The 26,363-nt window shown below is 32.6% G+C and overlaps 1 protein-coding gene across 1 annotated transcript; it reads right to left on the minus strand.

The window, feature by feature from the left end:
* Nucleotides 1–4,090: 4,090 nt before the first annotated feature.
* LOC149788732 (C-type lectin lectoxin-Lio3-like) lies at nucleotides 4,091–25,934 on the minus strand. Its single transcript, XM_089975759.1, has 4 exons — nucleotides 25,795–25,934; nucleotides 13,600–13,848; nucleotides 12,848–13,015; nucleotides 4,091–7,237 (listed from the first exon to the last, which is right to left on the minus strand). Exons 1-4 carry the CDS (start codon nucleotides 25,874–25,876, stop codon nucleotides 7,023–7,025), a joined length of 714 nt encoding a protein of 237 aa, XP_089831885.1. The 5' UTR covers nucleotides 25,877–25,934; the 3' UTR covers nucleotides 4,091–7,022.
* Nucleotides 25,935–26,363: the final 429 nt, after the last annotated feature.

The raw sequence follows: 26,363 nt of genomic DNA on the forward strand, positions 1-26,363 counted from the left end.
ATCTGATAGACTACACTAAAGGAACCTGGTTGGAAAATGAAGGTCACTTAGTCATCTGTCCCTCTTGGAATACAACTTGTGAGTGAATAATTCATGTCATTTTGTCTAATATATAGGAGAAAAACATCATCCCCTCATTGAATCACTCCAAGAAAAGGTATAATACAATTACTAATGTTCTTCCTGCACAAAACGGTCTTCATTAATGCGAACATAATAGTCAATTGTGGAGCTGAAAAGTCCCTGTCAAAGCTGGTTTTCAAGTGCAGAAATCACACACACACACACACACACACACACACACACACAATGTTCGTCCCATAATGTGTTATGACAACTACACGACAGTGATCATATATTTCTTGATTTTGAAACCTGTCGCTAACTTGAGGTTGACGCTCAGCTCCAAGGTGTAGAATGAGTGATACATGTGCATTAGTTATCCATATTAGATTTATTTGGACATATATTTACAAAGGGTGATATGTAGAATAAAGTACACCTTTCAGTCAATTATGTAATAAACCCTAGATGATACGAGCTGCTAACAATGAAACGTTCTAGGACTTTAATGAATAATTGCGGAATATATTAGGAGTCATATTTTGTTTGCCTTTGTCAGAATTCGTACGTTTTTATTTCTTTTGATGATTATTTTCACAATTTATATCCTTTTCACCAAGCACTACGTGTGCATTGCTCCATCAATAGCGTTCTTTGCAATGGTGCATGTGGATATCTATGCACATTATCTCTCTTATAAACTTTGTTGATGAAGTGCGTATTACTTTTGAGTTCCCATAAGAACCAGCACATAAGTGAGCATAACATACTTTGATTTATTGTATTTTTGCAAACGAATGATGTATGTTTGGCTACCGAAATTGTATTGTTATGTTGTCCATTTATAGCACTCGTTTCTGCATACAATCTAAAATAGAATTTAGAAATCCACAACTGCAATCTCCACTATGGCTTTTGTTTTACCTACAGAAACATTTAATTTGCTTATATTTGAAATACCATGTGATGTACTGCACATTATTTCCAGACCTTTCTGCTTGATGATGGTGTTGAACACAATAAATCTTGTAGATTTTTCTTTCTCAATTTTAGAACTAACATGGCTGTTGAATTGATATTATTGTTCTTCTTAAAGTCCTCTTTGCTTGGTTCTTTGCAGGAAATTACTACATTATTTCTGATGTGTTAAGTATTTTTCTGGCAAACTTCTTCATCTAACTAGTGACCTCAAAATGTGACCTATTGCCTTTAACAATAAATCCTGCTCTACAATGATTATATGTTGAACTGTTTCTTATTCTTGTAATGGATATTAGTCATTTTTGTCCTACACAAACAATTTCCTTTCATTGAACAACTGTAGTCAGTTGGAAAGTAACCGTAACCGTTTATTCATACTTCGGTTATAATACACACAGACAGATATATATATATATATATATATATATATATATATATATATATATATATATATATATATATATATATATATATATATATATATATATATATATATATATATATATATATATATATATATCTTTGTATGTTTTTTTAAAATCTTTAAATCGATCTATTTTCTATCTATCGGACCGATTTTTTCTTTTACGTATTATCAACTCCTTTTCTTTATGAGCTTGCTCTATATTTCTAACACGTTTTATCGACTCCTTCTTCATATATTATTTTTATTTTTTTCTGATATGTTTAATCAACTCTTTGTTCAGAAAGATTTTCTCTTTTTCCGGTGCGTTTGAAAAACTCCTTATGGGTGTACCTGTTCCCTTTTGATTGTGCATTTAATCAACACCTTTAGTATACATGTGTTCCTTTTTCTGGTACGTTTAATCAACTGTATCCTCTTTAACGTCTGATGCAATATGTTTTATTGCTTAGTTCCATTTTGAAATGAATTGTTTATATATTCCATTAAGTATCGTGTGTACATTGAAGACTTTATTGGTTACTCTAGGTATTATTTTTTTACTTTCGTATATTTTTAGCAACATTTCACTGATATGTAAGAATGTGGCAAGGCTGTGTGAATGTACCAATTCTTGATGAGCGATCTGTGACATCGTGTCGCTAGCTAGGTCTATTTATTTTGTATATTTAGCTTGTTGGGTGTAGTGTAATATCTCCGTTTGAACATTTCTTAAATGTAAGATATTACACTTAATAATATTCGGGAAAGCAAGCAAACATATATTCTGTTCTGGATTATTAATGGAGAGATGACGTACTCTATGTATGTTTTAAAACATTTCCAAAACGATTAAGTTGTACTGAGAACATCATGCATATGCTTATGTAATCAGTATTCCACAAGGGTAAATTGCAAGGTTCCAGTACAACAATGGTGTTAACCTGGCTACTTCGTAGAATCTTTAGAATATTTTGTTTCAATACCTCTAATATGGATATTACCATTAAGTTTGTTCCATAGAACTTAATATTATTATAAGTAAACAACAATGCAAGAGCTCTGCATTCGATTGATATCGAATCCAGGTATGATTCCATGTATTGGAGATATACATATTCGTTTCATTCTTACTATTAAGACATATCAGGCATCGTATTTAACTTTGTACTGTCACACTCTGCGTGAAAATGTTTGCACCTAATCCCAAAGTATCACAAGAATAGTTCATATGAAACTTTCTTTGGACGAAATAAGATACAGATTTTCGAAATAAAAACAACTATTTGTTGTCATAAAATTGTTATGCTCTGAGAACCTCTTATTCCAATTATGCATAATGCTAAATTCGGTGATTTCTATTTGACAACAAAATCTATAAAACTAAATTTTAATAATCAATACTTAAGAAACGCAGACAGACAATAAGAATAAATGATGCTTTTGAAGATATGTGCACAATGTTCATACATTATAGCTGAAATTTGATACCTATAATATGTCTAATTCGACCCATAGCATTCTTGCACCAGATATTCAAAAGTGTTTAGGCCAACGAACAATTTTATTTGCTTTTGTTGCTTGTTACAAGACAGATGTTTGAATGTTACGGTCTCAAATATGAAGTCCAAAGTAATCTAACCAAACCGTGATTTTGTCCTAGTTCTTCTTAATATAGCGCATACTATTACGCTTGCAATGCCAAATCGATGCTGCAGTCACACTTTGAATGCAAGTGAACAATTAGAAACATGTAAAATCTATGAAATCTGCCAGGTGAAGTGAAAACCCAAACCAAAGGTTTAACTTTGGAAGGAGACTTCTTCACCTCAAAAGCTAGAGATATTTCTCAACACAATCTTGTTGAAAATGAGAAAACTCATAGAGACACAATATGCAAACATTTTCTATTTGACAACAAAATAGGTTCACGACGTAGTTGAATACAGGTTCCTAGGTTTGATTAACATCAAATATTTGTAGACAAAGATATAGAAAGAAATCCATCCTTTTTCAATATAGCAAACAAGCTTGTTTTGCTTCTGTTTTGTTTTGTGAGTATGTGTGTGTCAGTGTATGTGTCAGCGTGTGTGTGTGCAAGTGTGTGTATGTCAGTATTTGTGTGTCAATGTGAGTGTGTGTCTGTGTGTCAGTATATGTGTGTGTCTTTTTTTAACGTAGCTTTAACATTTTTCAGTCGCATCGCTACGATGTCCGCTACTATGTCGCAGACATGAAGCGTGATTGATGTCCCACCCAATCACATCATCCTGACACGAGGCCCAGCAGTATATTTATATATATATATATATATATATATATATATATATATATATATATATATATATATATATATATATATATATATATATATATATATATATATATATATATGTGTGTGTGTGTGTGTGTGTGTGTGTGTGTGTGTTATGATATGATCTGCATCATAACCTTCTTCTTATCTCTTACTGTGAGAAGGGATTACTCATTAGTTAAGAAATGTCTTTGTCCATGGTTAGGGAGATAGAGAGAAGAAGGAGTTCATGCTCTCTAAAATGGTTGTCTCCAATAACCGTGGAGATACGGCTACATCTTGGGGAATGAGGTACGGAATCGCTGTAAGGAAAAGACAGCTGTTCTGACTCGAGGAACGAACTATTTTATTGTTATATATAATGTTAAATTCTACAGATACATGTATAAAGCCTTTATATTTAAAATATATGAAATACATATAGCATTATACTTTCCCATCGAGCTTACCAACTTCATTTATAATTTCTGCCTTTAAGAATGTAATACGGATAGTTAATTCTCGATTACTTCATTATATCCAATGAGTATAAAATTCAATAGTTGCGATTAATGCAAATATCATTTTTAAGAGATATATTTTACTAAATTTAAAATAGAATACTAATTTATAATAGGTTACTAAACATTACCCAATATTACTTAAAGAATCTTTTATTTCGAAATTAAATCTAAACATGAAGTTGGTAGCGAATTCACCTTATCCAATAATACATACCACAAATACAATTAAACATTCTATTAAATTATAATATAAATTATAAAGAACTCACAAAAATGTAGGGAAAATATGAATTTTACCGTTAAGGTCTCAAATATTAAAAAGTGTCAATTCTTTAAAGAAGTTTGCGAACAAAGACGATTCTTACCTGTAAGGAAAAGACAGAGCGATTCTGACTCGAGGAACGAACTAACCCTTTGTAAGCTCGCTTCTCTATTCAGTTTTTGCGTCCGCTCAGTCTAGTCGGAACATGAATTTTGAATTTTTCCCAGGGCGATCGTGTGAAACATCTGCGTAACGCATCCATTATTTATATAATAATTTGTCTGTTCAATAGCTTCCCCCAAATCAAAATACCTGACATTTAGATACGAGCGAAATGTATTTTATGCCGACAACTGTTGACCCTTTTGATACAAGAGCAAAGCAATTTATGCTGACAACTGTTGCATTTAGCTACGAGCGAAAAGAATTTTATGGATTTCTGCACCTGCTCGTAAAGCGCGATTTTTATAAAATAGCATACAGTTATATTACACAAATAGATAACATTTATCTCAATATATTTTAGTGGAAAATTACTTTCAATATAATTTAATGAAACATTAATTTTAATACAATTTAGAGCTCAATTCAATCCTGATACTTTTATTTAAAAGTTCTGTCCTTATATACATTTAACAGATACATACAAAGATATTTAGTTGTTTATAATGATAGCTGTAGTTGTTTCTCTTTTGTAAAGGAAGCGGAGCTGCTACAATTGTGTAAAAACTTATATTTTAAGATTTGACAGACTATTATAAAATATGTGTTTAAGAAAATGGCAAGAAAAATAAAAAATGCGAACAATAAAAAATTAATGTTTTGAATAATGATACACGTATAAATTTTGAATAATGAGAACTCGTATAAATTCAGCTACAACAGAAAGCTCGAATACATGATATATAACTGTAGTAGGCAAAACTTTTTATGTTAAAAAGATATTGCTTAAAAGACTATTTCAAGGGCTTTCTATATGATGTGATTTTTATAATGGATATATATTTGTTTATTTGTTTATTTAATTTTTTAATATTTGACCATTTTAATTAACACACTGTGCTCTTATTAACATATAGATGAAAAGCAAACTGTTTAGAATTCATATGAATATATATATATATATATATATATATATATATATATATATATATATATATATATATATATATATATATATATATATATATATATATATATATATATATATATATAATTTGTATTTACACTTTAAATCCAAAGCAAAAGCCAAAAAGTACATCATGGCTAAATTACTAGTAAATAGACTCCTATACGGAATTTAGTGTAGTGGTGGGTACTGACAAAAATATTACTTTTAAAGATTTTTCTTGTTATTATATAAAATACATTTCTTACAATATAAATCTGCAATTTGGTTTCTTTCTACTTCAATATTAATGTTAAAAGTTACATATAAGAAGGTGAAGTTATTTCTCTACAAAATTATTTGTCTTTTAAATTCATTCACCGTGGGATCTTTAGAGATATATTGAGCATAGCACAAATACAACTACAAAAGTATACTATAGTTCGAATATATATATATATATATATATATATATATATATATATATATATATATATATATATATATATATATATTGAAACAAGAGTTTCTTAATTTGTTTCTTCAAACGCGATTGTTCACAAGATTTATAAATTGAATTTCTTCAAAACTAGTCTTCGGGTGCAGTGGTGATTGTTAAATGCATAAAACATTACAAGCTTGTGTCATACTATATCAGTCACACACACACACACACACACACACACACACATATATATATATATATATATATATATATATATATATATATATATATATATATATATATATATATATATATATATATATATATCAAAATAATAAGCTAAACCATATAGTTTATATTGGTACTAATATATCTGAAAAACCAAACAGACCTCATCTGAACTGTCTTGAATTACCTTATATGTTCATATCGGAACCAGTCTCATCTTATTTAAAGCTACTGGGTCAGGAAAGATGGTTTTGAGATTTGATACCATTCAACCGTTTTCTTGTAATTCAATGCATGTATAATATCATAACCATGTCTACATTACCGATTCGACATCTACTTTCACTTATAGTGAACACCGATAAAGCTAAAGAAACGATTTCCGTGATCCTGTCCGATTATAGCTACTTTGCTTCTTCTGACAAAACTTCAAGATACCATGCTTGTTTGGGCTTAACTGTTTGATAAACCAACATATAAAGTTTGTAAGGTTTACTAAGTTTTAAACAATTACAGGATAAATGCCTCAACATGTTAGCCAATCAACGTGTTTGCATGATTTAAATATCTTCTGCATGTAATCTAAATTTTACATTCACTGGAAACACGTGAATACATTCAGATATGTCTATACGCTTTCTTTAAACAAAGTAAGTAATATGTATGTAAATATTGTATCAATTGCATGATACGAACATCCATAGACTTCTGACATCTAAATAGACTTCTGACAAATATGGTATACCTTGGCAGAGGACGACAAGTCAGAGTACTGATTGAACATTGCAACATAATTCTCTGTACCGCCAAAGTTATCTGGCTGAAATTTGTTCCAGACAATATATGATGCTATTTGGCCGTTCCACCACTTCCATTCTCTGTTTACACCCATGGCTCGAAGTCCGATAAAAGTAAGTTCTCCATTCGTAACTGCAGTAATAGAATTTAATTACATATCAATACTACAATAAAGGATTGTGTGTATGTATGATTGTGTGTGCGTCCTCGTACCTGTGTGTGTGTGTGAAATCAACAGGATATCAGTTATATTTATATTTGTTGATGAGAAAATGTAATTACACCTATTGTGTCAATAGCAGATGAACAAAACATATTATATTGTTGGAATTTACTAATGTGTTTCCTTGGATTATATATCTGTATTGTCTTTACCTTTTGTCCATGATTGTAGGTTATTCGTTAAAATAATCATCATTTGTAAATAGCATGTTTACTTGAATCTAAGTTTAGGATATTGGTTTTTCCCTTGGAAATTATATGGTCTATCAGATATGTGTCTGGTTGTTTTATAAAATTAAGTCAATAGATCCAAACTTATATACGAATTTGATGGTCATTTCCTTTCGAAATGACATATATCCTGGTCATCTTATTTTGTCTTACATTTATAAAAGGTGATGAAGCAAAAATTATTCATTCTTATTCTTTATTTAGTCTCTATAATCATTGTAAGTTGTGTTCAGATATAGTTTGAGAGAAACCGTATACTTAAAATTTATTCATTGAAATTACAATATGTTCATTGACGTTTTGGACTAAATCAATAGTTTGGAATTATTGCGAATCCATTCAAATATATTCTGGATTATATCACTTTGACTCTTGGCACAGGAACTTTATGACGGCTATTTGTACAAATACACATTCAAGCTTGGAATCCATTTAGAATGCAACTGTAATTCATTCAGAAAACTCTATTGGACTTCTGAGGTAACTTTTAAAATTACATGGGTGTCAATTCAAAATACAGAAGTATATTTTACATTTCCACTTTGTATTCTAGAAAAGTAAGTTATTTATTAAACTCTACTTAACTAGAAGGATTTTATTTTAGTTTAAGACCATAGCGTCCTAACTACTGTATGAACCAACACATGGACATGTACACATTTTCAACTCTCTCTCTCTCTCTCTCTCTCTCTCTCTCTCTCATTTATATGTTCAGTACTTACAATGCACTCTGATGGGCCTCCGCCTTTTAGCATGTGGGAGTGGGTTATATAGGTATGACCAATTCTGATTCTTGCAATGACTACCTTGTCCATACGGATGGTTCTGTATGAAGGAAACCATTCTCCTAGGGTTGGTTTGATTGTATAATTTTGTTAATCTTTGTAATTCAGTGGTGCCTGACAACTCGGACGTAACGACTCTTTGATACTAGTTTTAAAATCAGTATACGGTATTTTAAAATCAGATGGTTCTAGGGATAGGGTCATTTTAGCAGCGCGATCTGCTTTTTCATTACCTTTAATACCAATATGACTGGTTAACCAATAGTATACTATATTGTGGAAGGTGCTCAGCTCAGCATTTTGTATCAGAATTTTGGTCAGGAATGAGTTTTCCAGTTTTCTATTGTGTAGTGACTGAGGATAGTCAGTCGGAGAAGATGATGCTGTTTCAGATACGTTTGCCTTCCATATATTGCAGAGCAAGGTCTATTGCTCTTATTTTGGCCGGAAACATCGATGCACCATTTAGTAAGCGAACTTTTGTTGTGTTTTCCACCAATGAATGCTGCAGCAGCCTTTTCCTCGTGCCTTGATCCATCCGTATAAATTATTGTGTAGTTTTTAAATTCGTTGAGGAGTATGTGATATGAGTTGTGGAAGAAGGATGGGTTTGTCTCAAAAGAATTTCCATAAAGTAGCGTACCCTTGATTGCTCTAGTAGTCAGGGAGGTGTTTCGGAACTGGGTGTTTTTTTTTAATTTTAGAAAGATCAATTTTTGTACTGTCAAGGCTGGATTATATTCTAATGCCAAAGGAAGGTATGGCATTTGGTTTGTTTTGGTATAATGTTTTATATTTGGGTTGAAATGCAGCGCAAAAGCATGGTATAGAGGGTTTTATACTAATTTCAGAGCATATGTGCGGAAAGCATTTCTCTACGATGTAATAAAGGTGGTTCTTTCGCTTCAGCAAGGAGCCTTTCGCATAAGGATGTCTTAAATGTTCCCAGTTCGAGTTTTACTTGATGATGAACTGGGTCAAGCATCTTCAAATATGACTTTCTGGCTGAACCATAAACATAGTCCATTATGGAGCGAATAATCGTTCTATATAAATTGAGGATGACTCTTCTATCAGCACACAGTGTGCACTACTACTTTAAGTATATCCAGATATTTCAAGCCTTTAACTTTCATGTTCTTTATGTGTGGAATGAAGGTCAGTTTTCTGTCAAAGATAATGTCTAGAATTTTTGTTTCTTCAACAACTGGTATCGGTGTAATGCTCAGCGCGAGTTTGGGTTCGTCATCGTGTCTTCGTAACTGACGGAAATGCATGCATACTGTTTTTGACTTTGAAGATTTGAAACCGTTGGCATTGGCTCTTTTTTATAGTTTGTTGTTGTTGTCTTTCAACTGTATGCGTGTGCTTTGGTCGATAACTAATTAATAAATCATCAACTCATAGAGAAAGAGAACAAGCCACACCAGAAACTAAACACTTGGTGATGCTATTAATTGTGTTGAAAAGCGTTTCAGATAGAATGCTGCCCTAAGGCAGACCCATCTCTACCTCGTACATACCTGAAAGGGTAGAACCCACTCGTACTTTGAATTTGCTATTTGAGAGAAAGTTTGATATAAAAGAGGGCACACCGTCTATTAGACCCAGATCGTGCAGGTCATACAGTGTCCTGTACTTCCATGTCGTGTCATGGGCCTTTCCTAAATCAAAGAAAACCGCTACTAAATGTTCCTTCTTGACATAAAGCGTTGCAAATAAATGTTTTCAATCTAACTAAATGATAGCTTGTGCTGTGCTCATATCGAAAACCACTTTTTAAAGGAGATATTAAATTATTGGTCTCCACGTACCATGCAAGCCGAGAATTGATCATTCGTTCCATTGATAAGCACACACAACTGTGCAACGGGGCGATAGTTGGTAGCATCTGTGATATCTTTACCTGGTTTAGGAACAGGTATTACTGTTGTTTCATTGCAAACCTTAGGTACATTACCAGTAATCCATAAAGCATTAAAGGTTTTCAAACGAGATGTTATTTATGGCTCTGAAAAGTGTTTCAAAACTGGTAATGTATTTCGTCAGTCCCAGCAGATGTATCATGGGCCTTGTTTAAAGCCTCCATAAGCTACGATAGTGAAAACAGCTTTTATAACTTTCCGAGTTGTTGGATATGAATTTTAAGCGCGACTTTTCTTTTTGATTGTTTGTTCTTCACAAGGCTTCTGAATAAATAGATGATGAGAAATTTGTGGAGAAACGGTCAGCAATTATAGTTGCTATGTCATGTTTTGAACCAAATTATATTGTTCAATTTCAGATGTCGAAAAGAATTGTGCTTTCTTTTTCCATTTATTTTGCGGATCATGTCCTATGCTTTCTTTATAGAGGGTCGAGAGTTAAAGAAGAAACATATTTCTTCCGTGATGTTCGTTTTCTTTCTCTGATCGTGCGGCCTGCTTTGGCCCGGAGAATACGGCACTTACTTAAACTTCGGTAGTCAGACGATTATTAAATTTTCTCAGTGCTTCTCGGCGGTGTCTAACGGCTTCTTTACATTCTTTAGTGACCCAACGATTTGGGGTTCTTTTACAGTTCGGCGAGGACATGGCAATGGCTTCTTCTGCAATTGCAATTAAAATAGAAGTAAAATGCTGAATAGGGTCATTAACGTTATGACGTGTATCCCTGTTGACCTTAGTTTTATAGTGTTTCAGAATTGGCCCAGTCGGTCTTGTTTAAATCCCATTGTAGAATTGTGTCAGCAATTGTAGAGTTTTCATTTTCAAGGGGGACTGGAAAGTTATCACTGCTGTGAAGGTCACCAGTGACCTTCCAATCATAGTCCAAAGCAGTGAAAGAGAACAAATAGTCAAATTGATACACGTGTATGCACCCGTTCCTGGATGTACGTACGTCGGAGATTTAGTGTTATATGGAAACAAATCGTGTCTAGAAATGAAGTGTTCTACTTTTTGGCCTCTGTCACTTATATGGTTTGACCCCCCAAAAATATTATGGCCATTAGAATACCAGAGTAGAACAAATGACGTGGGCAGTTGTTGAACAAGGTTGTCTAATTCATATGATAGTAGGTTGGTGTTTGGCGTTATGTAAATATAACAAATGGTAATCACTCGATGTAGAGTGAGTTTGCAGCAATGGCTCGCAATTTTTTGTTCAAAGAAATGACGCAGTGGTGGGCCCTATCGGTCATTACAACGGAAACTCCTCCTGAGGCCATGTCAATATTTTTAAAGTAGTTGCTAAAAATGGAGTAGTGTTGAAGTGTTTTCGTATCTTTCAATAATGTTTCCTGAAGGCAGAGTACTGCGGGATCGTGTTCATTGAAAAGCAGAAGAATATCATTGTAGTTAGACTAAGTCCATTATATGATGGTGTTCTTAATTATAAGTTTAAGGTTGAGATTGTGGAGCAAGGTTAGACCCTTCGCTGGGGCAATCTATGTGATTATTTCTCTGGAGGAAGTACAGGATTAATTTGTTGGTGGTAGGCCTGGATTCACCTTGAGCACATGGTGCAGTTTATTCTGCATCCATGTATTCAATGTCTCCAAACCTATTATATAGTTTTATGGAGTCATCTGACCCTATTTGATGCCTAGTTCCTTGAGATCTTTTTTCTTCGTTTGGTGATTTCGGTGGAGGGGTATTATTGAATATTGTTTGAGTTGATACCGTGTCTTTCTGTGTTATGTAATTTGGTGCTTGATGGTGAATCAGGTAGGTTTGTCTGCATGTCTGTCTGGCTCTCCTTCCTCTCTTCCTCGATATATAGGAGAGAGAGGAGGGAGAGCCAGACAGACATGCAGACTGAAACAGAGAGTGTAATGAGAAAGATATATCTTTTAGAACTATAGGAATGAGAATATTATTTTAAACTTTTATATTCACTCGAAATGCGTTTTGTTTTGTCAACACGTTTTTGTTGGACTTTGGTACCATGATATGCCAGACTCCAAACAAAAGACATGATATGCAAAAGTAACCAAGGTGTTAGCATTTCTTACAAATTTCCAATTCCCGATATAACTCAGTGCACTGACTGGCTATATACTTACAGTCTTTAACGTTCGTAAACATTCGTATCGTATTATAAATTATAACGCACATAATAGTACAAACCTAATGTGCAAGCGTATCAATACGAACATTAAACCAGTCCGATCTTTACATGTTTATGGAGAATGTCTCACTCGGGTGTAGTTCCTTGTAAGTAATTTGCTTTATAATTTAATGCCTGATCTAACCATTTTCCAAGCCATAAAAGTGTTGTAATAATATATATGAATATATGTCAGCCTCAATTTAACGATCAATACGTTTTGTTATAGTATCCATTAACGAAACAAATCAACAAAAACATTGTTGCAGAGTTGAAAAACTCATTAGTAGATGTGATTGGCTGGAGTTGCTTGAGTGAGTGTGAAACTAAACGATTTGAATCAGAATTGGGATATTATATTACCTAAAAATCATTTGACTATCAATATAATTTGTGAGTTTACTTAGTAGAATACCTTGCTGGATGAGTCTGAATTCAGCCTCATTCCGGATGATCATCAACTTGGCTCCGTCCGCTTCACATGTCGTCATGGCATCGTCGAATGTTTTATTAACTTTGTAAAATTTGTAGCATAGACTCAGTGACTGGTTGAAAACGTAGCCGTTGTCACAGTGCTGTGGTTCTGTACATAAACAAGTCCAGAAGTGGTAAATTAAACAATTATACCTGAATGTAAGCTGTATAATTGTAGGATATGTTAGTTATTTAGACAGAACCCCTGAATAGATATTTCAATTATTACCTGTTTTACAATAGTACTTGCGTGGATAGTGTTGTACAGTCATTTTGTAACTATTCGTGTCATTATTCTATAATGTCCTTTAACGTATCCAACACTCTTTAAGCCAAACTTCAAAATTCGTCCAATTAATGTATTATGAGTGTATTCTGTGCCAGGTAATGATGTGACGTTCTCCAGAGACTGTACTAATCACTCGTCCTGTAGCGTTATCTAGATAATTCAAGTCGTAAATTCGTTTCGATAATGCTGCTACATCTTGTATGTATTTTATTAGTCAGTTGTCTAATATAATGGCATTGTGATGAAAAATAAGATTTGTAACATTTAATATTTAGAATGAATTTTTAGGAACAGTTGTATTACTTGACACAAATATATATTTTTGTCAATCCTATCTCAATGGAATGCACATACTAGTGTAGTAATTCCATCCTTGTTGTCTTGCTTTATCTGTAATAACTTACTAGTGTAGTAATTCCATCCTTGCTGCATTGCTTTATCTGTAGGGAGTCCACGTTTGTACGACGAGGATGCCAGACACTTTTTAAGAGAAGGGTGGTGGAAGTAGGACATGCACGATGGAGCCCTCTCACACAGTAAGGCACAATTGATATTCGAGCAGTCATTCTTTTCCCACAATAAAACAGATGCATCGAGATTATTCACTGAATCGTGGTCCAAATTCCAAGTACTACAAATACCTATCTGAGTATCTGGAGACAAATAAAAACAATAGTTTATAAGCACCTATCTTTGATAAGTATGTTTTCAATTCTGTTTCATATGTCTACCAGCGGTGAAACAATGTTTTTTTAACAAATGTGATCACAGACACTATTGCAATGTGAAACATGAGCAGAGAAATGTTGTACGACGGACATTTAATCATTTATAACGTATGGAATATGTGAATATCAGATGTCTTATAAAAGAAATACCAAATAGTTTGAATACATATCTTCTCTCTCTCTCTCTCTCTCTCTCTCTCTCTCTCTCTCTCTCAAATGTTCGAGCTAAACAAGCTATACCTCAGAGGTATAAAACATTTTACATATACAGAATAAAAACGAAACACAAAGTCTACGAAACATTCTGTACTCCTACATGTTACAGTCAATACGGACAATTTAAAACAAAACATATAACAATGCACAATTGTGCACAAATAATAGACGAGCGGGCTCTTGTGTCTATCAGTATGTTTTGACCTAAATTGGCTGTGAGAATAAAAATGGAATTGCTTGCTTGTCCTTTTTAAATTAATATTTTATTAGTAACAATACTAAATGGTTAATTCCAGACCATGTAGTAACATTTCTCTATTTCCAAGAACAGAAGTTTTTTGATCTCCAAAACTTTATGTAGCAACAATACTACATAGCATATCCCCAAACACTTATAGTAATATTAAACTATCTCCAGGCAATGATTTTGTAGTCTCCAAAACCTGATGCATTAACAATACTACAACTGATTTAGTAACAATACGACATAGCTCTCCTGCTATCCCCCAAACCCATTTAGTAACATAACCCTATTTACAAGTGCTGATTTGTGATGTCTGAAACCTGACGTAGTATCAATACTACATATCTCTCCTGCTATCCCACTAACCCATGTAGCAACATCACACTATTTCAATTTGATTTGTGACCTCCAATACTATACTACATAGCCATCCCCCAAAACCCATGTAGTAGCATTACCCTGTTTCCAAGCACTGATTTATGATATCTAAAACCTTATGTAGTAACAATATTACAACTGGTGCAGTAACAATGCTGCATAGATATCCCCCAAAACCCATATAGTAACATTACCCTATTTCCAGGCACTGGTTTTATGATCTATAAAACCTGATACAGTAACAATACTACATTGTATATCACCAAACCCATGTACCAGTAGTAACATTGCTCTTTTTCAAGGTAACTGGTGATTGTATTAATACTACATTGATCCATAAACCCATATAGTAATAATACCCTATTTCCAGATGACAGTGTAAAACCAAAACCTGATGTAGTAACAATGCTACATAGCAATCCTCCAAATACATGCAGTAATATTGCCCAGATTCCAGGTGGCATTGTAAAACTGCTTTTGCGACCACCAAAACCTGATGTAATAAAACATACTTAGCTACCCACCCACCCCAAACCCATGTAGTAATTTTAGGCCATTTCCAGGTGATATTGAAACTATCATTTGCAATCACCAAAAGCTGTTTCAGTAGCAATAGAGTATTGTTATCTCCCAAACCCATGTTGTAATTTTACTCTATTTCTAAATGACAGTGTAAAACTGCTTTTGTGATCACCCAAACCTGATGTAGTAACAATACTAGATTGCTAATTACCAGACCCAAAACAAATTCCTCTATTCCCAGGAAACAGTGCTGCATTGAGCTTGTGATCTCCAAACTCTGTTGTAGTAAGAATACTACACACTGGTAAACACCAAAATCATGTAGTAATATTTCCTTATTGCCATGTGAAAGTGTACCAGTCATTATGTGACCTCCGAATCCCTGATATAGTAACAACACTACTTTGGTAATCACAGAACACATGTAGTAATATTACCGTTTCCCAGGTAACAGTGTATCGCTGATTATGCGATCTCCAAACCTGATATAGTAATAATAATGCATTGCCTGAAATCCATGTAGTAGCATGACACTATAATTTGCCTGGCGAGAGTGGAACACTGTTTTTCTCTTCTCAAAAACCTGATGGAGTAATTTTGTTGACGTTTAATGATATGCTTTAATGAGTTTGTTAATATAATAACATGATGACATTGTTACTCCTGAAACCCATCTTGTAGCGATATTTCTTGCTGATGATGCTTTACTACTTTGTTAATATCTAACACTTGCAATAATATTACCCTATTATCAATGTAATAGTTCAGTACCATTGTTTTGATCTTCAAAACCATTAGTTGTTACCGCATGAATTACTACAAGTCCAAAATGTACTGCTCTGCCATAATATTACCTGTTAATGTAGCATTTCTACATTGTTAATCTCAACACAAGAACTTAATGTAACAATGCTCTGTTTTCAGAGGAAAATACTAGAAAATTAAAATTTGGTTTTACACCTTATATGACACAGAAACAATGAACGAACACCACCACATCCATTCCCCCCCAAAAAAAAAATAACAAAAAAATAAAAAAATAAAAAAAAACAATTCCTGCCACTACAAATTATCAAAGCTTCGTATTAACAATACTTATCAAAATGAAGTTATGGACAAAGGTTTTATATACATCATGATTATGTCAAGGAATAAATGTACACCACTTTCAACAACCTTCTCTCTTGTCGACCTTCAGGACATGTTGGCACAAAGTTCAATTCATTGGAGATACGCTTAACAACACAATTTCAATTGACTCATTATCACCATATATTTGTGACACAGAATATAAACAGCCGCCTTTAACAGCATTTGAATCTGTCTCTATGGAGTTGGTACATACATTTGAGCCAAAAAGACATATGTTTCCTACTGCACTGTTTTAAAAATCAAAGTAGGTAGGTAGTTTCTATATATACACTAATGGTCAGTATCTATAATGTACAAAGCGCTTCAAATACTTCGCTAACCCACAACCACTTCAATTAGATACGCAAATCAGTTTTATGAATTATTTTCTTTTTTGCAATTCTTTGATGTATTTAAACATTATAAATATTATAATGATTAGTATATATAATACTCTTAGCCCTTCATGTACTGGGCTAAACCAGCTTAATTAGATAATTAGAAGCACGAATGATTATATGGATTTTTGGGGGGATATTTAAATTGTTTTTCTTATGCATTATATATATATATATATATATATATATATATATATATATATATATATATATATATATATATATATATATATATATAGCGTAATGGTTAGTATATGTAATGTACTAATCACTTCAAATACTGGGACAAACAAGTTTAATTAGCTGCACTAATCAATTTTGGGAAACTTTCTTTTTACCCCAGTGGAGGGGAGGAAGTGCTAGTGTCAGCAATGAATAACATGAACAGTCACCCGACCGGAAACATATTTTTATTTCTTGGCCTTGCGATGAAGAGCATCCCAAAGCCTTGTGATGAAGAGTACCCCAAAGTCATGTTAACTCATTCATACTCTGACATTACTGATGCTTCAGTGCTTAGATTTAAAATTGCCTTCACTAACTGCTGTTATCAATACTTCTCTCTCATCTGGGAAATTCACATCAGTTTTCAAAACTCCCACTGTAAAACCTCTGTTTAAAACTTGGCACTTGACCATACTGATTTAAAGAACCACCCCCGTGTTTCTAACCTCTCATTCATTTAAAAAATCTCAGAAAACAGTTTTTCTATTCCAGCATGTATCTCATTTCAATTACCATAATCAGTTATGATATTATCATTATACCAGAGTGACTCGGACAGTACTTGAGATTAATGTATTCTTGTCACAATGAAGAATTTTAGACCAAGCCATTAAACTTTTGCAAAATGTTATTTTTAAAATATTCTTGCCAGGTCAATGTTTTATAAGTTCTATCCCAACTTGTATCTCTTATGAATGCAACCAGTCTTTTTAGCAATGTACAGTCTGCATATTGCGTTCAGCATAGTACTAAAAGTTATGTGACCTCTCAGAGTGGTTTAATGATCTTCTCTCTGCTCTGGATAGTGGAAAGATTACTATGAGTCCTCATTCTCCTTGACTTGTCTGCAGCACAATAGACTATGGTATATTACTTCACCATCACCAGCGTGTCTTGGTATTCACAACACAGCCTTACTGTAGTTCAAGTCCTAATTAGTCAGCAGGACACAATTTGTGTCTGTAAATGGAAAACATTCCAGACCATTTGATCTATGTTTTGGTATTACACAAGGCTCTCTTTCTCTGCACTGTTCTCTTCATTCTATACACTCATCCTCTCTCAATTATCATGAATCTACTTCTGGTGTTGCATCATTTGTAAACTGATGTCTGTCAAATATACAAATCTACCTTCCCAAATGAAGTCAAGGCTACTATCCAAGGCATAGAGAGGTGCATTTCTGATGTGAAGTCATGGATGACATATAACAAACTGCATACGAATGATAAGACTGAAACCATTGTGATCAACACACAAACAAAAAACATTCTCATTCACATCCTTTACCTCAACCATTAAGCATCAGCAATACCAACATTAAATTAACACAATCAGTATGAAACCTAGATGTCACTATTGACATGACGCTCTCATTATACCAACATATAATGGACATATGCAAGGTTCTATTTACAGATTTCTTTAATCTGATGCCGCTAAATCACTTTTGTTTTCCTTAGAACTTTCAGGAATGGACTATTGCAATTCATTTCTATGTGATTCATCTTAGTGTCTACTTCAGAAACTTGAAAATATTCAAAACATGGCTGATCGGATCATCGTAAGAATACAACAAAAAAACTGAGCACACCTCCCCGTGCTCTGTAGCCTTCACTAGCTATCCATTCAATCCAGAATCGAAAACAAAATATGTTCACTATACTACATATCATTTACTAGCTCCAGTTCAATATACGTATCTGACCTCACCTCACCTAAGTATACTCCACATCTAGAAACTTTCACTCGTCTTCTGACACTTGCTGTTTTTGTTGTTGTAGGGTTCAATTCTCTTTTTCAGCAGAAGATAGGCTATACATGGCAGCCAGAATAAATGGTCGAAGAACCCGGGAAAACCCCGGAATGAACCACCAGTCCACGAGAAGCTACCGGCATGCTTTCTCACACACCCACATTGGCCGAGCCCGAGACTCGAACCCACGCAGACAGAGGTGGGATGTCAATGATCCGTAACGGTGAATGGTTTAGACAACTCGGCTACTTGGGGCCAGCTTCCGACACTTGTATTATTATTGTTTCCCTCCTCTAAAATGAAGTGACATGGACAACGTTCTTTTGTGTACCTGGTCCCAGCTACGTGAAATGAATTGCCCATAAATCTTAGACACAAGGACAATGTGTTCTCATTCATAAGTGCTCATAAAACTCACCAATTATAACTACAAGAACATACTTGAAGACTTAATATTTTCCTCCTCAATTATTGTTAGCATGTGTTTGATTCGTAAATTTATGGTATTTATTTTTGTACGCTGCTTGTTGTTGTATATAGTTTTATGTCTCATCTAATACTCTAGAGCATACAGATATAAAGCATTCGAAGTCCAAATTATTATTATTAATTATTATTGTTGTTAATCATAATTAGTATTATTTCTTATCATTATTATTATTATTATTATTATTATTATTATTATTATTAATTAGCATTATTAATTATTAGTTGTAGTAGTAGTAATATTATTATTAGTTGTAGTATTATAAATTAGTATTATAAATTGTTATTATTAATTATCATTATAGTTAATTGTAATTATTAATTAGTATTATTGTTAATTGTTATTATTAATTATTCTTATTATTAATTATAATTAGTATTATTTGCTATCATTTTTATTATTGTTATTATTATTACTATTATTATTATTATTAATTAGTATTATTAATCATATTATTATTAATTATTATTATTGTTAATTGTATTTGTTAATTATTATTATTGTTAATTGTTAATATTAATATTAATTATTATTATTATTATTATTATTATTATTATTATTATTTTATTATTATTATTAATTATAATTATTATTATTTATTATCATTATTGTTATTATTAATTATTATTATTATTATTATACTTTCATCTAGCCTTTTAAGTATGGCTACTGCAGGAACTACACAAAGAAATTATTGATATCTGTTAATATATCAACAATAGCTGACATCATAAGTTTTTATATGATGATGAAAAGAACAGTTACATTCATAAATCTATCATGAACATTAAGCTGTGCACACATTCCTCATTTTTTAGACTTTAAATTCATGCTAGAACTGAAAACTACAAACTGATTTTTAAAAATCTGATTTGTTTTTAAGTGAGTGTGCTAATAGGTGAACAAAATATTGACACAAAAAAGAACCCTAAAATATATACACATATCAAGATCTACAAAACGTGAACTTTTGCTTCATTATGTAGCAAATGATAACATATTTGAATCAGAAGCATTGTAGAGTCATGTACAAAAAATATTGCTTCAGCTGAAATCAAGTATGACAGATATTACAATTAGTTAAAAGTAGAAAAGACATAATTCTCAAAATGCATGGCATTAAGGTTTAGCTATATTTTGGTACACTACATTTAAGATACTATGTATCATATATTTTCACTTATGAGTCCAAATGTTCCTTTTTAATCGATGGCAAGGTTTTCATCTGTATTGGACTGCTTTGGTGGCCTAGTAGTTAGAACATCCACTTCGGATGCGGGAGGTCGCGGGTTCGAACCCTGGCCAAGTTATATACACAGGAGTACAGCACCAGGGATGAGTAAGCTTCCTATCAGCTGACTAAAGAGGGGAGAATGCAGTAAACTCGAACTCTTGATTTCTTTTCAACCATAATAAAAAAATGATTCATTTGTTAAGAAGCCTTGAATAAAACCAGTTCATAACCATGACAGTCTTGTTATTTGTATACCAGGCTAAAGTACTATCATTGTCTTGAGGTACAGTTTTGTATATGATAATTTCACCTAAGGTCAGGGTACACATTAGCACTATACTCTTAGTTCATTATATTATTACTCCTTTAGATGAATGAAAATTTTATAAGATTTAGCATCTTTGGATTTAGTCGTAATAAAGTTTACTAAAGAAGAGAAAATATGACATAATTGTAATATGTAAAATGTAAAATCTGCAAGGAAAGCACTTGCTTGACTTGACACTTCAACTATAGCTTAATACTTATTTGAAGCGAATTGATAAAGATGTAAGAAAATTGGCTGTCAGGTCGGTGAGGAAAACACTCACAATGACTTAGACATTTTATTTCCTAAAAGAACATCATTGAACCTATAATTTAAGACAGGAATTATATGTTTGTAGTGTAAAGAAACTTCTCCTCTGCCTTTAGCTTCATAAAACTAATTAAATAAAGAAAATAAATGAATAAATAAAAGTATTGATCTGTGAGGACAGCACTCACTTGACCATATAACTGAGTTTCAGATAACAAATGATAAAACAATATTTAGTCTGCTTGTAAAAATAAATTAGAAATTACTAGAATGCCTATATTTTTGGAAGAGAGCAATAATTTATAATAAAAAAAATCCTTAAATAAATATTGATTTGTGCTTAAATAAAACTTTTTTACAAACAATTACTGTCCAAATTGTTCCAAAAAGTTACATAACAGACTAAGCAAAAAAGTATAAAAAAATAAGCAAATAAAACTCAATAACTGTGATGTACCTAGTTTGATTGCTGCTAGCTGACCGAACCCCACACGCAGCCTCCAAAGCCTTATATACTCCTAACAAAACCCTTATGTCCAATAAAACCCGCAACGCCTACAAAACCCACAGTTCTAACAAATCCCACAACCATCAAAGCCCACAAAACCCACAATTTTTGTTGTTCAACTGAGTTTGGAGATTTACATTTTAGAAATGTTATTGTGAGTCAGATAAAAGTCTAGTTCATTTCATATGCCTTATAAACTCAATTTATTAAAAACAAATACAAACATCTATAAATAAATGTTTCATACATGCCATGTGAGACAAATAAAGACTACATGAGTATACTAACTTATTTCTCAATTCAACTCTGTTAATGATAACAAATGTCAGATGTACCACTAAGTCATTAAGCACACTCTAACACACACACAAGCAAACACACACACACACACACACACATATATATATATATATATATATATATATATATATATATATATATATATATATATATATATATATATATATATATATATATATATATATATATACATACATACATACATACATACATACATACAGTAACTTCACTACTTAAATAACATTTTGTCTCTCTCCATATAGGGGTTACACGTGAGCTTGAATATGAATGTAACACTGTACTGGATTATGATGATTTATATTTCTATACAATAATGATCCCAGCATTAGAGTGTATTCTGGGCTGATCGCAGCTTATATATGCCAGGCTGATCCCAACATGAAGAAAGTAATCCGATTTTAAATTTCATGCATCCTGATCACTTGAACTGACCCCATCTAGACAATATAGTAATATTCTCACATTCATAGGTGAATGGTTGTATTTTCCACTTTAGAAACCCAGAGCAAGTTTGCTTGCTCTTGCTTCACACCAGACCTTTATCGTGACTTCTGAATATATTGGCAATTTACTGGGAGCACAGTGCACACAAAATATCAAACACTTGTTTGCATCAGCACATTCATTTTTTCCCAATAATCAAATTAACCATTATTTGCAAAATATTTACTTATTAAATTGATCAGTGGTTTAAGTCCCACAAAGATGTTTCACACTGATCAATCTAGCTACATGAACAGTATCTATAAAAAGATGTTGTAATTGATTTTTGTTTAAAATATGTAAATTCTCAGTATTTTTTCTGAAGTTTCAATCAGTTCTTGCTCAAAGTTGAATCGAGAACTATGTTGTTATTATTTTTCTTGATTAATCGTATCATTAAAAGTGGACTTCATCTTCTTGCATTGTCATACTAATGGGTGGCATGGAAAACAGATCCAGTTTACATGGTAGGTGTAGTGGTAGTAGCAGTAGTTATAACAAAGTTCCCATGATGCTTTACTTACATTAAGTATGTTTGTTTAAAAGGATTTGTCTTTCTCGCTTGGTCTGGGTAGTGAAAATGAACTATAGATCTTCGACGTTGTCCCTTTATATGTTAGCCGTAACGAAGTCTCGAGCATGGACATCTTTCCTTTTTATGTCTAGTTTTGGAAGCCTTCCTTTTTTTCTCCTGGACAACGGTATTACCTTTTCTAAGGTACCGTCATAAATGTACGCAGTGTGATAGGTGAAAAAGCCATAGAAACTTAAGGACAGTGCGGAGACCATCGAGCATGTTCCAGAATAGCTGAATCTATATAGATACATAGATCCATTCGTAACTTCGGGTCACAACTGAAACACTGTACTTCGTATCCCAATCAGGTCCCAGATCCCAAATAAGCAAATCCTATTCTAGCTAAAACATTCAAAGTAGGTAATCCTTCCCTATCCGTAAGCTATTTTTCGATCAAATCCTCAGGAAAGACGTCCACGTGTTTCATATATATATATATATATATATATATATATATATATATATATATATATCGTTCTCTCCCTCTCTCTCTCTCTCTCTCTCTCTCTCACACACACACACACACACACACACACACACACACACAGACACACAATTATGTACACTCATAAATTGTCCCGCTAAGTAGGCATTTTTGTCATTTTCTTTAAATTTTGGACTATATTTTAAAAGCTGAGTAAAACCGCCTTTCTTCAATAGCGAATGGAATATACCACCTGGTACGATTAGAGGCTACTCCTAAATGTTAACATCGGGATAGAAGGGTATAAATACATAAGTAATTAAACAAATCGAAATTAATGTTGCAATATAATCATGTGCATTTTGAGCCACAATGGATTTCCCATTGGGTCATGTGACTATATGGTCTGACTGAGGCTGCTTATACAATCACACAATGACCAAGAATTATTTTGTGCCTTGTTGCCAGACAACTGCTTCCTTTATCCTGATTGGCTGTATGCAAATTGCGGATGCTATTCGCTGTGTTTACATATGTTCACGCCCAGTTAGACACAGATTGGTCTGTTTAACGTACTCTTACAAAGAGTTTTTATTACTTTGTCTTTATAATAATAATAATAATAATAATAATAATATAAATAATATAAATAATGTGTACAGCGCCTAATCTTTAGACGATCGAAGCCCTTTGCAATATTAGAAAACACATAAACACATACAACGACAAGGTAAAAATAACATGCTGAATTTAATTACAAAACAAAACATGCATAATTAAGAAAACAAGCATTGTTACGTATAAAGTCTGTTAATTATTAGACACAGCATTTGATTGCAATGATGGATAAGATTATTTCTTTCAGTAAGGGAAACATGAAACGACAAAAGCTGTTCGCAATTCAGTATGACCGATAAATGGCGTTTTTCAATTCAATCTTCAATATGATCCGCTTCATTTGCAAAACATATCTCGATTTATACTTAAATGAGCGCAAAAATATATTAATTAATTAATTCATTCATTAATTAAATGCAGTTAGATCGGCTTAATGGTAGACTCAATTAATGTGGACCATTAAATATTAATTATGAAAAAGGTTCTTTAAACTCCGCTCAGGACACGCTCTCTCTCTCTCTCTCTCTCTCTCTCTCTCTCTCTCTCTCTCTCTCTCTATATATATATATATATATATATATATATATATATATATATATATATATATATATATATATATTATCCCTGCTTTTTAAAAAGAAATGTATATGCATTTACCGATTGTATCACAAATCTCTCCTTTTTATGTAATATAGCATAGATGTTTCTGATTAAGACAATACGTGTAGGAATTTCTATTGTGGCTAGACCCCAAATAGCAATAAATAAAATAAATGAAGTGTTTGTTGAAATCTATTGCAAATTTTGCATATAAATTATTGATTAAGACAACGCTTTATTTACAGTTGTATTCCCAATCCACACTTTACGAACTTAATAATGTTTATGCAATGAAACTGTTCGACGGACACAAATTGTTCTTCCATGTTCAAATGCATTTCGTTAACACCATGTACAATAGTATAACAAACGAATGCTTTTAATTGTCTTACCCGTGTCTAACTTACCCTCAGATATGTACTCTAATGATGTGTCATTATAAACACTTCATCACTATTACTGCTTTTGAATAAAATATGCTAATTCAATAGTAGGTAAAAGAAATATTATCTCTAACAGAATAGGAATAATGAATTATTTTCAATTCCGTATTTCGTAAATGCTTTCCGCGTCGTGCGGTTTAAGAGGAATTCTCCAACAGAGTCCATAACAGTTTGTTCAGTCATTCCCAGAACAGATTTAAGTATAAGTTCTATCATCAAATTCCTCTCTTCCAGAGATTCCACCCAAACTGCTATACTTTTTTTTATATAATTCGTTCTCTTTTCTAACTGCAAGGGTAAGAATAACAGCAGTCAAATTGAAAGAGAGAACACTTCAGGCCATAAAAAAGATATTTAACGCGATATTAAATTATAGCATGACACGATTCTTATTTACATTATTGTTTTCGCTCAGACAAATCGTAAAATAAATATATGTGTTGATCGTGTGAAACCAGATTCCTTCAAACAAATTGCTACTGCACCGAAAAAATAATTATCTTTCCAGCAAAATTCTTCCCATCCAAGATCTAGAATATAATTAAACTATTTAGTTGATCAAAAATAGATTAAAGACATTCATTAGGTTTTGTAGTACCGTATTAATGTTCGTTATCATAAAGACATTGGTGAATCTTCATTAACCTAACTAGATGTGTATATGTATATATATATATATATATATATATATATATATATATATATATATATATATATATATATACTCACCGATAATCAGTGTCCCATCCACGAAGAGAATCACAAACGTGAAGAAATTAAAGACTCCTGCCATTTGCAGAATTGGAAACATGTCTGGTCAAAATAGCGTAATTAGCGCAAAATATATCTGCGTTCGTCGAATATTCATGGGGCCGATTTGTATTGGTATCAATGTATGTAATGAACCACAACAAATATAATCGTCGTGTTGGAGATGAGAAAACTCCGATATCAATCGATAAATGGGAGGCCAGCTAAAAAAAAATGCCTCCGTATTACCCAATGACATTGTTTTGCAATTTAATATAAACCGAACGTATTGCTTTTCAAATGACTCATGCAAAATTTCTTGTTTAAGTAGGATCCTTACACCTGTATGCATTGATTCATCCTCTATTCATTTCGCATTCATAGCATTTTTCCGCAATGGTATTTATGCAAAACTAGTCTCAAATGCGTTCTCCTGACATATAAAACGTATTATTAGCCAATATATTTAGATATATCAGATGATGGTTTGTTTTTCAACACATTATATTAGCATAATTATAGCACATGGGTTTGGACAAGCTTTCACT

Source organism: Sinohyriopsis cumingii, chromosome 11 (genome assembly GCF_028554795.1).
Source record: "Sinohyriopsis cumingii isolate HCF-2022 chromosome 11, ASM2855479v2, whole genome shotgun sequence".
Lineage (NCBI taxonomy): Eukaryota > Metazoa > Mollusca > Bivalvia > Unionida > Unionidae > Sinohyriopsis > Sinohyriopsis cumingii.